Consider the following 12177-nt stretch of genomic DNA (forward strand, 5'->3'; position numbering starts at 1 on the left):
CCTCCAGAGGCGTCAGAGGCATGCTGCTGCTGCTGCTGCTGCTGGGGTCGGCCGATTATTTTCGGCCATTGCATAGGGGGTTGGCAGTTGTGAACCCCCACCACCTTGGGGAAGCTCCCCCAGGTATGCTTGGGCTGAAATAATTTCCAAGCATCTTTTGGGGGGGGGGCGGGGGAGGGAGGACCCCCTGATTAAGACCTTTTTCCTCAATACAAGGGGGAAGCAGTGACAGGTCAGCGCCAAGGTCAAGCAGTCAGACCCGCAGAGCCGCTTGCTTCTGGGACTGAGTCCTCTGAACCCCAAGCCCACAGGCTCCCCCATTCCAGGGGCCTCTGGACTCACTTCTTCCCTGTGTCACAGCCGGGGGGCTGCTGGTCCCTGTCCCCCTCTGGCTTACACATCCCCTCGTCTTGTGCTCAGACTTCTCAGCCTGCCAGGAGCCCTGTCACCAGGCATAACCTCCCCCTTCCTCGCCTGGCTTAGGGGAGCCCCTGGCTTTCCTTTTGGAATCCCTAGGTCCTGTTTTCAAGTTCAGCCAAGGTCACATGTGCCACACACCTCCTGTGTGCCGGATGTTATGGGGGGGAGGGCTATTCTACAGTCGCTCAACAAATACCTGCTTGACCACCTACTATGTGTGGGCACTGTGGCTATAGCTGTGAAAACTGCACAGTCCCTGCCCCTCAGAATGCACAGCGTCGTGACTGGATGAACCTTAGAACCTTAAAACTGCCTTCAGCACCGAGGAGTTAAGTCACTTGCCCAAAGCTGTGCTCCTCTTAGTGGTCTTGGTGTGCTCTGAAGGGGAGAGGGGATGTGGTGCATCTGGTGTGAGCGTGGCGAGCGTGGCCAGGCGATTTGGCTTGCCTTCTTGTTCTGTAAAGGACCAGTGACTGTATTCTTTGAGGGCTGCGGGGTCCGTGTCAAGGCTGACTTTGGTGCTGAGCAGCCCTGGGCTAGCATGGGCCAAATGGGCGGGGCTGTGTTCCTATAAAACTCCATGTGGGCACTGCAGTTTGAAGTATTCCTCTGCCATTGACTTTTTCCCAACCTTTTCATAAAGATGTACAAAGCATTCGTAGCCAGACGGCCACCCGAGAACAGGCCGGAGGCTCCCAGCTTGCCAGCCCCTGTTTTTTGTTTCTTCCTGACTTGAGTCAGTCTTCACCACAGGGCCAAAGTGAGTTAAGACACAGCCTGACTGCTTCAGCTCCCTGGTTAATCTGTGCTTCCCCGGCAGTTCTCTTGTGCCTGGGCCTTGGGATGGAGATGGTGGTTTCTTTGCAGGGATCCTGAGGGGCTGTCTGCTCATCGTGGTTTTATGAGTGTTTTGTTTTTAATCAACAAGTGCCTAGACAAGGCTTCCCCAAATTAGGAGAATGGGTATAGGAGAATGGGTTGTGGGAAAGCAGCGCTTTATCCTTGTGCTTTTCTGAAGCACTCTCTTCCATAACCACACGAGGGCACAGCTTTCTGAGGCTTTGTTCACGGCTGGATGGGCCAGGACAGTCCCTGGTGCCCAGCGGGTTCCCACTGGTCTGGACAAATCACCTTGTTCTCATAGCCATCGAAAGGGTACAGATGTTTTGCAGCTGGACAGCACACGTACATTCATTTTCATAGTGTCTTGAGTTAGCCTCCCCAACTTGCCTAAATCGCAGGATTGGCGCCTGGTGAGAGTTTCTCCCCTCTCCTGTCTGCATGACCCCCCTCAGGTCTTGCCTGTGGAGGGGGGTTGAGTTTTGCTTTGGCAGAGTTTACGATTTTGTCCTTTGCTTCCCAGCTGGTAGTCATTTCCTCACCATTTGGGGGATTTTGAATTTCTCACCAGCTACCTACCACCCTGTTATTAATATTTTCTCCGGAAAATGGAATCACTATTTTCTTTTGTTAAAAAGCATACAAAAAAGGAAACTTCATGTCACTCCCATCATAGAACATCTGGATCACTTGATGTCAGCACAAGGCAACTGGACAAATTAACGCGATGCCACGTTATTAAATTCTAGCAGGATACGGCAGCTTCTGCTGTGCCAGGGTCTACTCTTTTTGTGTAAAAAGGAAGGGAGGGGTTTCCAGTGTTTGAAAGAGGTTAGCAGTGTGCCCAGATGGAGACAGTCTCCTTGGAAGAGAATTGTAAAAGGAGACCTTTCGCCTCCTTGATTCGAAGTTCTGAGTTTGAGCCCCATCTCCAGAAGGTCCCAAACTGGGATGGGGGGCTCCCCCTAGCCCGTCGGACTTACCTGGCCCACTTGGAAAGTCTTCAAGACTTCCCTGGAAGAGGGGGAGGGTGTCTTTGAGAAGATGGGCTGAGGGGTGGGGCCGAGGAAGGAGGTAGCCCCACCCTCCCCGAGGACCAGATTATGCCTGCCTTGTGGGCTCCCTCTATTTGTGGGTGGTCTTAGGAAGCTCCCCACCACCGCCATTGGAGCAGAATTGGAAGGTAGGGCCTGCGGGAGGGCGGGGGAGCGGTGACATGCACTCTGCCTGCCTGCGCGCTCATCATGTCCTTTGGGTTGACTTCATGGCTATTTCTGAATAGCAAGGTTTGCTCCCTGCAGTGTGGCTGCATTGGATAGCATGACTATCTATCCCCCCGCTCTGATTCATAACAACATACGGTGCAAAGCAAATCGAAATGCTAAAGTTTCCCATCTATTCGGTGTTGGTTAGCCAGGAGGCTACCAGCAGCCCTGAGGATAGCAACACCTTGTTAGCGAGTCAGCTCCCTTTCCAGGATGGTAAGTGGAAGGATGCAGGGCGTTTTTTTTTTTTCTTTTTTTTATGTTTTCCTGGAGTTGCTGGAAAATTGCTAAACTGGTCTTGTCTCTCTCTCTTTTGAAACCCCCTCACTCCCTACGCCCCTTGGCTTCATCCCGGATCTTAAAAGGGCAGTTGGAACCTTTAAACGAGGTGAGTTCATTGGATGATTTGTCTGGTCTGGCTTCTAATCCAGCAGTGTTTGCCTTTCATTTTGGAGTTTTCCGTGGGGCTGTGGGGATTTTGATAGGAAACAGTAACCAGATGTTGATAAGGGCACATTTCCATGCCTCTCCATGCCAGGGAGATTCCTGGGTGAAAGGACACCCCCTTGACAAGACGGGTTTCCCGCCCCACCCCCTTCTTATTCCATTTGATTATCTCTGTTTACTGTCATGTCACTGAGATGATTAAAAAAAAATTTTTTTTTTTGCTTTGCTTTCGAGAAGACGGTATATTTCTTATGTCTCGAGAACATATTGTGGGGCCCTCACCGGGCTGCGTGCACCGCCCACATGTCGACAAAGACATCCACATAAACTACAAAAGAAAATACCTGCAAATGTTTTGCTCGCTATTAACGGCTGCAGCGCGTCGGTGTTTGCCATCTTTGTGCCTGCAGTTGGTAAATAGACATGGAAAACATTTTGTTCTAAGTGTTCCGCCGCCGAGACAGACTCCTGAATGTCATTATTTCTCATCAGGCATCGGCTTAATTTCAGGTTTTTCCTCCCTTCCTCTCCACCCTTCTCCCCTCCCCTCACCCCTGCCCACCTCCCCCAATGGCCTCAGGGTTTTCTTTCTAGAATCTCTGATCTGCTGCTGTGCAGATGGACTTGCCGGCACTGCTGTCAGAAGTGCTATGAGTCCAGCTGCTGCCAGTCGAGTGAGGATGAAGTGGAAATTCTGGGACCTTTCCCTGCCCAGACCCCTCCCTGGCTGTAAGTACAACTGCTTGGAACTTCCTTGAAGGCGAACTCAGGACCTCTCCTCCCAGTGAGGATTTGGGAGGTGAAAGAGGGCTGGGCTGAGCTTGCAGGGACCTCTCTGCCGATGGGCTTGCTCTGTTTTGTTTGGCAAGCTGGCGAGGCCAGCTGGTGGTGGAGCTTGAGTTCAGCCAGCTCCCGAGACAGAGCTGTGGGATGCTAAGCATGCGGGCACTTGGCATCACGTTGAGTGCTGTGCCAAGTGGCGAGAGCTGAGCGTACCTTGAGCCTTCTAGGTTCTAAGGGTTGCCATCCCAGTGAGTCTGACCAAGTGTCTCAAGCACCTGGTGTCGTGCTTGGCACAGAGTGGCCAAGAAATACTTATCGGGCATGGGGATGGGTGGAGGGAACAAATGAACAAGTGGTTTTTTGCTGTCCGGAATGAGAACTTCAGAAATGGGGAAGCAGAAAAGCAACGCCAGGCTCCATCCTGTCCTCCAACGCTGTTTATGTTCTCTCCGGCATCTTTCATTTATTTCCAATTCGTTCTCCTCCCGCGCCTGCATACAACATCTCCATCTGCCAGTCGCTCAGATATTTTGGGAACGCAGTTTTAGAGCCTCTCAGCCACGTGTCGGGTCCACCTCTCCGTGGCTGGTTGAGGAATGTGGCCTGAGTCTGGGTTGGGTCCGGGTTAGAGGAACAGTGTGGTCAAGCCTGGGAACCATCAAGTGTAACTTCTCTTGGTGCAGCTGGGGGCAGGGGCAGGGCGGAGAGACCGTGTGCGGTCCCAACGCCCACGGCTGGAGCCTCGGCAGGGACCCATTGAGATCTCAGATAAATCCTCGGGCTGAGAGTCTAGAAGTCTGTGGTACCCCCTCTTTCTCTCCAACTTGGGGGTCATGCCTTAATCCTCTGATTTTTCTCTTCTTGGAAGCAAGTATTAAATATTTCCAAGGCAAATTGGCTCTGTGTCTTCAAATCCTATTTCTCCTGCTTGTTTCTAGTTCTGTGACCTTGGGCAAGTTGCTTGAGTGCTCTGTGCCTTGATTTTCTATTTGTAAAATGGGGACGATAAAAATACAGTTTTTATCTCAAACAGGTGTTCCGGCGATTGCGCAGACATGTATATGGAAAAGTACCTCAGTCCGCTTGACAGCTTGTTAATTATCATAAATGGACATGATTCTTTTTATTCTGGTTTGGCCTCGGTTTCCTCATCTGTAAAATGGGAACAACACTACAGCTTCTAGGGTCACGATTAAGAGTAATGACTTAGGCACATAACGTGCTTGGCACAATACTGAATATTCTTTTCTGTCATTGTTAGGTATGGATAGACATTCTATAAACTAATGTCAAGGCAATCCTAGGGAACTCTTCTGTTATTCATGGGTTGTAGTCTGAATCCTGCAGGTGTGTGTAAAGTTGAGATATTTGGTGAAACCAAGCTGTTAATCAAGAGATCATTCCCGCTTTCCAGTGCCCTATGTGGTGGAGGTGGTACCATCTCGCGTCTTTGACTCCACGCTCGGAAGAAAGCTTGCGCAGTGAGGACAGGGCTCACTGTCTTGTTCATGCAAAAAATAGTTTTTGACCGACTAACAGTCAATTCTAACTAGGCAGATGAATCTTGAGAGTGCTAGTCATCCCGGTGAAAGCGAGTCTCAGGGTCTCTGTTAGCTCTTTCTCTGGTGGACCCTGAGTGCCAGGCACTACAGTATACAAAGGCCAGGCAGAGACAGTTATTATGCTCAGGGGGTCTAAAGCCCACTCTAGGTGATAAGCAAGTACCTAAGTCCAGCCCTGAGAGCTGTGCATTTACATCCTGCATGCCCAGATGCCATCCCGCATAGAATCTTGTTATGGAAAAATCCAGGGATAGTGCCTTCAGGAATAGTTGGGTCCAGGGGCTCCAATGATGAGCTGGGTGTGTTCTCTCTTCTTCTTCCTCTTCTTCTTCTGTGTTGACCTCATTCTCAGACTTGCTTCTTCCTCACCTTATTCTTAGCAGCATCAAAAAAAGACTCATTGCCCTTGGGCCATGTGTTGGTTACTTTTGAGTAGCAGAAATGGCACAGTGGGTCAGGTCTGGGTTGCCTGAGCACTCTGCAATCAGGGAAAGGTCCTTTCCATCTGAAACACACAAGCTAGGCTAGTAGACCAAGGGTTGGTGAAGTTTTCCTACAAAGGGACTTATAGTAAATATTTTAGCTTCCTGGGCTTCATCTCATCACAACCACTCATCTTATCATTGTAGAGCGCAAGCAGCCATGGGCAGTGGATACGTGGGTGGGTGTGGCTGTGTGCCAGTCTCTTTCATTTGCAAAATCAGGCAGTGGACTTAGCCTTGTCATTTGGTGACCTTCATAACAGATAGTTTGGCGCTGTGACTGAATCCAGGGCAGGCAAACATGATAGATGGACACTACATCTAGGGAAAATTGGGGGAATCAGAACACGAGTCTGCAAGCTCAGGTTATGCATGAGGGTCTTGAATGACAGATTAATAAATACAAATTTTCTTGTGATCTCGTGGAGACCCCTGATGTGCATTGAAAACTGCTGTCAGGCACCCGTTTGTCCCCACACCATGGAGGTGAGTGTTACAGATACGCAGCCTAGGTTCCGACGCTGAGTTGGACAGCTGTGCTTTGCTCTGGCTGCTGTTCTGTGCAAGCAGCATACTCATTCTGTGGGAAAGAACTGGGAACTCTCTGGGCAGAGACTTCTTTTGGTTTTGCCACCATCAGAGAAGTAGACTGAACCTTCCCAACCCACCACAGAGCTCCAGGAGGCACCCTCCACATGGTGTCCTGACCGGCATCCCTTGAATTGTGCAGTCTGCAGCGTGAAGAGCTGTACATGGTCTGTGCTTCCCGGGTTGAACCCGATCTCCCTGGAACCTTAGTCAGTGCTTAGCGTGTTTTTAGCACTCACCATAATGTAAAATGTTAAAAATCTGTAGAGGGGAAGCGGGCGGGTTAAGTCATTCAAAAAGTGAATTTACAGCTTGTGTTTTCCCCAGATTTATTTACCAAGTGGGCAGTTGCATGTTATCAAACAGCAGGGAGTAGAAATGTCAAGTGAGCAGCTCTGCAGTGCTGTGCCTGCTGTGACATTTGAGCCAAGAACCAGAGGACATGTCTCTCTGCAAGATGACATGTGGCAGATGGGCTGGCCCTTTGTATGATTTTGGGGGGGCACACCATGCATTTTTACATATGCTTCCTTCATGTGGGACCCCCAGCTTTCCTGAGCTGGGTGGAACTGGTGAGTGTCAGGAAAGCGTCAATATAAACAACTCCTTTTGGGGCATTGCCAGAAATACTCTCATTGAAGAGCGAATTAAAGTCAAATTATTTGTCCAGCAAGCATATCTTGAGTACCTACTGTGTACAAAGCTCTTATAGACCTCGCAGGGGATGCCCAGTAGTGTGGTGGACTTCATGGCCTTCTACCATGCCTTCTACTGATGCCAATTAACTATTCATCCTGCCCCACCCCCCACCCCTAGGCCTCATCTGTAAAAGGCACTTAGTAAGTTGCTCAGCACCTCTCACCTTTGATCATAAGTCTCACCATTAAGAAGCGTGCCAGGCATGGGAGGGTGCCAAAAACTCAGACCATTGTATGCAAGAGAAATCAGGTAAAATCCACAGGAAGGATGTATCTATCCATTCATCATTCATTTATTCCTTCAGAATATAAACATGGAATGCCCCAAATGTGCCAGGTGCTATGCTTCTTGACAGGACTGAATAAGCAGCTGTGGCTTAGCGTCAAAGGCAGAAGATAAACTAGCCGGTCAGAGCGAATGATGAGTGATGTGCAGTGAAGAAGGTGCAGGGATAGGGGTTGACGGGTAGGGATGGGGGGTAGGCCGGGGCTTCTCTCTCAGCCCTTGGAACTGAGACCTGAATGATGGGAAGGAACCAGACAGTTGAATGTGCCAGGAAAAGCATTCTGTGTGGCGGGAACAGCATGACTCAGAGTGCTAGAGGAGGGGCAGGGAGGCCTGGTGGCTGTAGGGGTACTTGGGCAAACGCTGGTACTTGTGACTGAGGACTCAGCTAAGGCTGAAAGGGGCTGTGGTGTTTAGGCTGATCCTTGGAGACCAGATGGGACTTCACAGGTAGAAGTGACCCAGTGGTCACACACGTTAGCCCTACCTTGGTTGGAAAATACTGCTGCTTCACTGAATGAATAGAGAAAGGAATGATGGCTCCACTATGATCCCATTTCCTCCCACTTTTTCCCCACACATCATTTGCAAAGTCCACCTTTTACAGATCAGGACAGGGGGCAAGAATGGGGCATCCCCCTCCCCCCATAACTTGCCCTGTCTGGTCCTGGCTGTGACCCTTGTGTCATGTGGAAGATTATAAGATCAGTCTCATTTCATGCACAGATGCATCTGAAGACCCCATAGAATTTGAAACTTTCATTTTTCTAGACTAGTTTGCCCGGCAGGCTTAAATGTCAGCTTGGGGGGATGTGACCTCAGAAGCTCTCTGTCTACAAGCCTTGAAACAGCTTAGGGGCTTATTATAAGCAGCAGCGATCTGGAGGCTGCATTGCCAGCTTTCTCTCTCCTTTCCCCTCCTCTGTCACCCCTACCTAGCTTTGTGAGTAGGGGGATCTGGGAGCCACCCTGTTGTAATACCAGCTGAAGCGTATTGAGCACCTGGGTAGAAGCCTCAGCCACTGTTCTAAGCATGTTATGTGTTTCAGCTCTTGGTGTTCACAGCAGCCATCTGGGGGCGGGGGATGTCCCATTTGACAGATGGGGAGACAGAGGCACAGAGAAAAGGGACCTGCCAAGTTCAGCAGGCAGGGTTCAAGTCCAGAGAGAGTGAGGTTAATTGCTCCTCCAGATCATCTGCCCCCACCCACCCCCTCCCGGTGGTGCTCTTCATTTTTTTGCATCTCCTCCTCCTCCTCCTTGGGAACACATTGAGTCACAACTGCTGCTAATTCACAGCTGTTTCTTCACTTGGAACCATTGGTCTTAAATTAGTGATTCTCAGAGCCCCTTCATAGCTGTAACCCTGCCACTCAAAGAACCCTTGAGTGACACACAGTTACAAGATATTTTTTTTATTTATTTTTTATTTAAGGATTTTATTTATTTATGCACCTCTGGTACAGGCCAGAGGTGTGGGGATGAGAGGATTCACCAGAGACAGAGCAGGGAACAGAACAGGCAGACTTACCAAAATACACTGCTGAGGGGAGCAGCGGACGAGACAGGAGAGGTCTGCTGTGCCATGTGGGTAGCTCCCTGGCTGGGGGATCGAACTCGTGCTGCAGTGGCTGCGAATAGCTTCTAGGTTGCGTCTTAACCCCTTGCGCCACCAGGGAGGCCCTACAGGATATTTTTAAAAGATGTGAAATTATAGACACAGGTACCGCTCACGGAAAGCCACTCGCACAAGTTCGGATGCATAGAAATGCCCACAAAAAGAACTGAAAGCCCTCAATTAGCCAGAGTGGCGCCCCCACGTGGCATGATCGTGAATAAGTTTACATACCCTCCGCTGGGTCCCAACTTTGAGATGATGCAGACTCTTGGCAGATTGTTCTAAATTAGGAAATATTCGCTCATATCATTTCATCTTTTGTGCAAAAAAAAAAAAAAAGGCAAGACATTACTGAAAACTCAGGGCTACCTCACTATTTAAATGTGCATCCTTCAAATGACACTGCACTATCTCCTTCAGGGACTGAGGGGCCAGTCTCTGGGGTCTTTGTTTTTTTTTAAAGATACATTTATTTATGCATACAAGAGCTGGGGTGCATGTCAGAGGTGGGGGGAGGGGCGTGAGAGAGGATTCACCAGAGACAGAGTGGGGAGCAAAACAGGCAGATCTACTGAAATACACTGCTGAGGGGAGCAGCGGGTGAGACAGGAGAGGTCTGCTGCGCCATGTGCGTCAGCTCCCTGGCCAGGGATCGAACTCGTGCTGTGGCGGCTGCCAATATTTCATAGTACTGAGACTTAACCCCTTGTGCCACCAGGGAGGCCCTCTGGGGGGGGCGGGTCTTTAACAACCACTGAGCCGTCTTCCCTCCAATAGGATGGCCAGCCGGAGCAGTGACAAGGACGGGGACTCCGTCCACACGGCCAGCGATGTCGCGCTCACCCCGCGGACCAGCTCCCCCGACCGGAGGTGCTCTTCCTCGGACACATCCAAGTCCACCTACAGCTTGACGCGCAGGATTTCAAGTAAGCGCCCTCTCGGGGCTGCCGCGGGTCCTGGCTCCAGCAAGCCTGTGCTGCGCAGCCACATTCAGAGTCCAAGAATTCAAATCCCGCTGGTTGGGTCCCCAGGTCAAAGGGAGAGTCTTCCCCAAAGACTCAGCAACGTCCCCAGGGAAAGATGTGAGGGCAGGGATGTCCCGGGAGGGGTGGGGTGGAGTGACAATCCAGGAGACAAGGTGACAGGAAGATAATGGCAGTGTGACAGGAGTGCATTGCACCTGATTTTTGCTGAGTCCAGTCAGAAGCAATCATTTTGATTGATTTTTGCCCTTATTGATCACACATGGCATTGAATTGGCTCAACTGCTTGACATCGCCGGTGCCTGTCATTTCAGACCCTGACGGGTGCGTGTCACCATGATATACAGCAGGGTGACAAACGCAGGGGACCTCGGGGGCCAGGAGAGTCAAGTCAGCGACTGAGTGCAGGGGCTAGACAGAGAAATGTCACCCTGATGCAGTGACAAATGCTGCTCTCTTGACCTCAAGAGGATGCGAAGGCAGGGTGGGGGCTGGACGAGCGGAAAGTTTGTGCTCCATTGGAAAGAGCAGCTGTAATGACTAATCTCTCTAAGGAGAAACTGGCCACCTGGGTTTTAGATGAAACTTTTTTGCTTTTAAACCCAAACAAAATGTGTTTTTGGGTCGAATTTGACCCAGTGAGTCCTGTTGTGCTTATGTGTTTGACTAAATGGCATGATTTGGGTGGGGAGGCAAAGGACAATAAAGCCCACAGATGCCAACCCTGTTCCCTACAAATGTGCTTCTGCCATCTCACTCAGCCAGTGTCTGAAATTCACTTAATGAAGGAAAAAGCTTCAAATTCATGAAATACCCACTCGAGTGGAAATGACTGGTGCCTGGTCTTGCTGGGAGTAGATGGGGAAGAAAAAGGAAACAGTGAACAGCTCAAGGGCTTGAAATAGTGAACCAGAGGGGCTGGTGGGCTCATCCGGGCCTGTCTTCCCAACTGCAGAATGAGAGGCCTGGTCTGTACCTTCACTGTCCAGCCAGCAACCACTGGACACGTGTGTCTGCAGAGCCCCTCACTGGGCCAGCCCGAAGAATCAGAACTGAGAGGTGCTGGATTTCTAGTGTGAAAAAAGGAAAATTACAAGGACTTGCTAAAATGTTCTTATGTTGAATATATATGAAAGTGGTCATGTTTTGAATAATGTCAGATAGGTAAAAGATGACATTTTTACTCATTTCTTCACACTTTGAAAAAATTGTGGCCACAGGAGAATTTTAAGTGACCTATGTGACCTGTATTTGGACTCCTATTATATTTCTCTTGGATAACACTGGACTAAATGATTCCTGAGTGTCAGGCCCATCTCTGTACATAGATGATTTGTGTTTAGTGCACAGATATCAAAATAGCCACCACACGCTGGGCAAGACATGATTTTAGCTGGCAAGACAGGTGTTTGGGGGCGGGGAAGTACCATGAAAGAGCAAATACTACAGGACCCCACTTCTGTAAGGAATCCAAGTCAAACTCATGGGGCAGAGAGGAAACTGGTCACCAGGGGGTGCTGGAGCTGAGAGGGTTTCAGTTCTCAGAGATGAGGACATTCTAGAGCTCTTGCATTGCGTGCTGTGGACAGTGAGTGATGCTGTACCCAAACATCTACATTTGTTGAGAGCTTGTGTTAAGTGTTCTTAAATTAAATAATAGGTTGGGAGCAAACTTTGGGTTGTATATATTTGTAGCATCAATTATGATGATGGTCTCATAGGTTTGTATTTATCACCAAACTCTTCAAGTCGTATAATTAAACACATATAGCTTTTGTATGTCAATCACACATCAGTTAATTGTTTAAAAAAAAAAAGAAAAAGGGGCCTCCCCGATGGCGCAGCAGGTTGAGCGCAGTGTTGTGAAGCTGTCCGCAGCCTCTGCAGCACGGGTTCGATTCCCGGCCAGCCAGGGAGCTACCCACATGGCGCAGCAGACCTCTCCTGTCTCACCCGCTGCTCCCCTCAGCAGTGTTTTAGTCAGTCTGCTTGTTCTGTTCCCCACTCTGTCTCTGATGAATTCTCTCACCCTCCGACGCCTCTGGCCTGTAACCCCGTACTTGTATAAATAAATAAATCTTCAAAAAAAAAAAAGAAAAAGGACTGGCATGAGCTCATGGCTGGAGTAGAATGATAGGCTTGGAGCAATGGACTCAGCTGGTTGATGCGAAGTGGAGAGGCACCCCAACAGGGAGGGGGTCTGAT

The 12177-nt window shown here is 49.7% G+C and overlaps 1 protein-coding gene across 1 annotated transcript in view; it reads left to right on the plus strand.

The window, feature by feature from the left end:
* Positions 1–2638: 2638 nt before the first annotated feature.
* Positions 2639–12177, plus strand: part of SYT17 (synaptotagmin 17) — a gene marked incomplete at both ends in the record, with an annotated part of 49647 nt that continues 40108 nt past the window's right edge. The window contains 4 exons of the mRNA XM_084249509.1: positions 2639–2741; positions 2891–2913; positions 3553–3701; positions 9767–9915. Of these exons, the coding sequence (XP_084105635.1) occupies positions 2639–2741; positions 2891–2913; positions 3553–3701; positions 9767–9915 (424 nt within the window). The remainder of the gene's footprint in view (positions 2742–2890; positions 2914–3552; positions 3702–9766; positions 9916–12177) is intronic.

This window comes from Talpa europaea (assembly GCF_964194135.1).
Source record: "Talpa europaea genome assembly, chromosome: 12".
Lineage (NCBI taxonomy): Eukaryota > Metazoa > Chordata > Mammalia > Eulipotyphla > Talpidae > Talpa > Talpa europaea.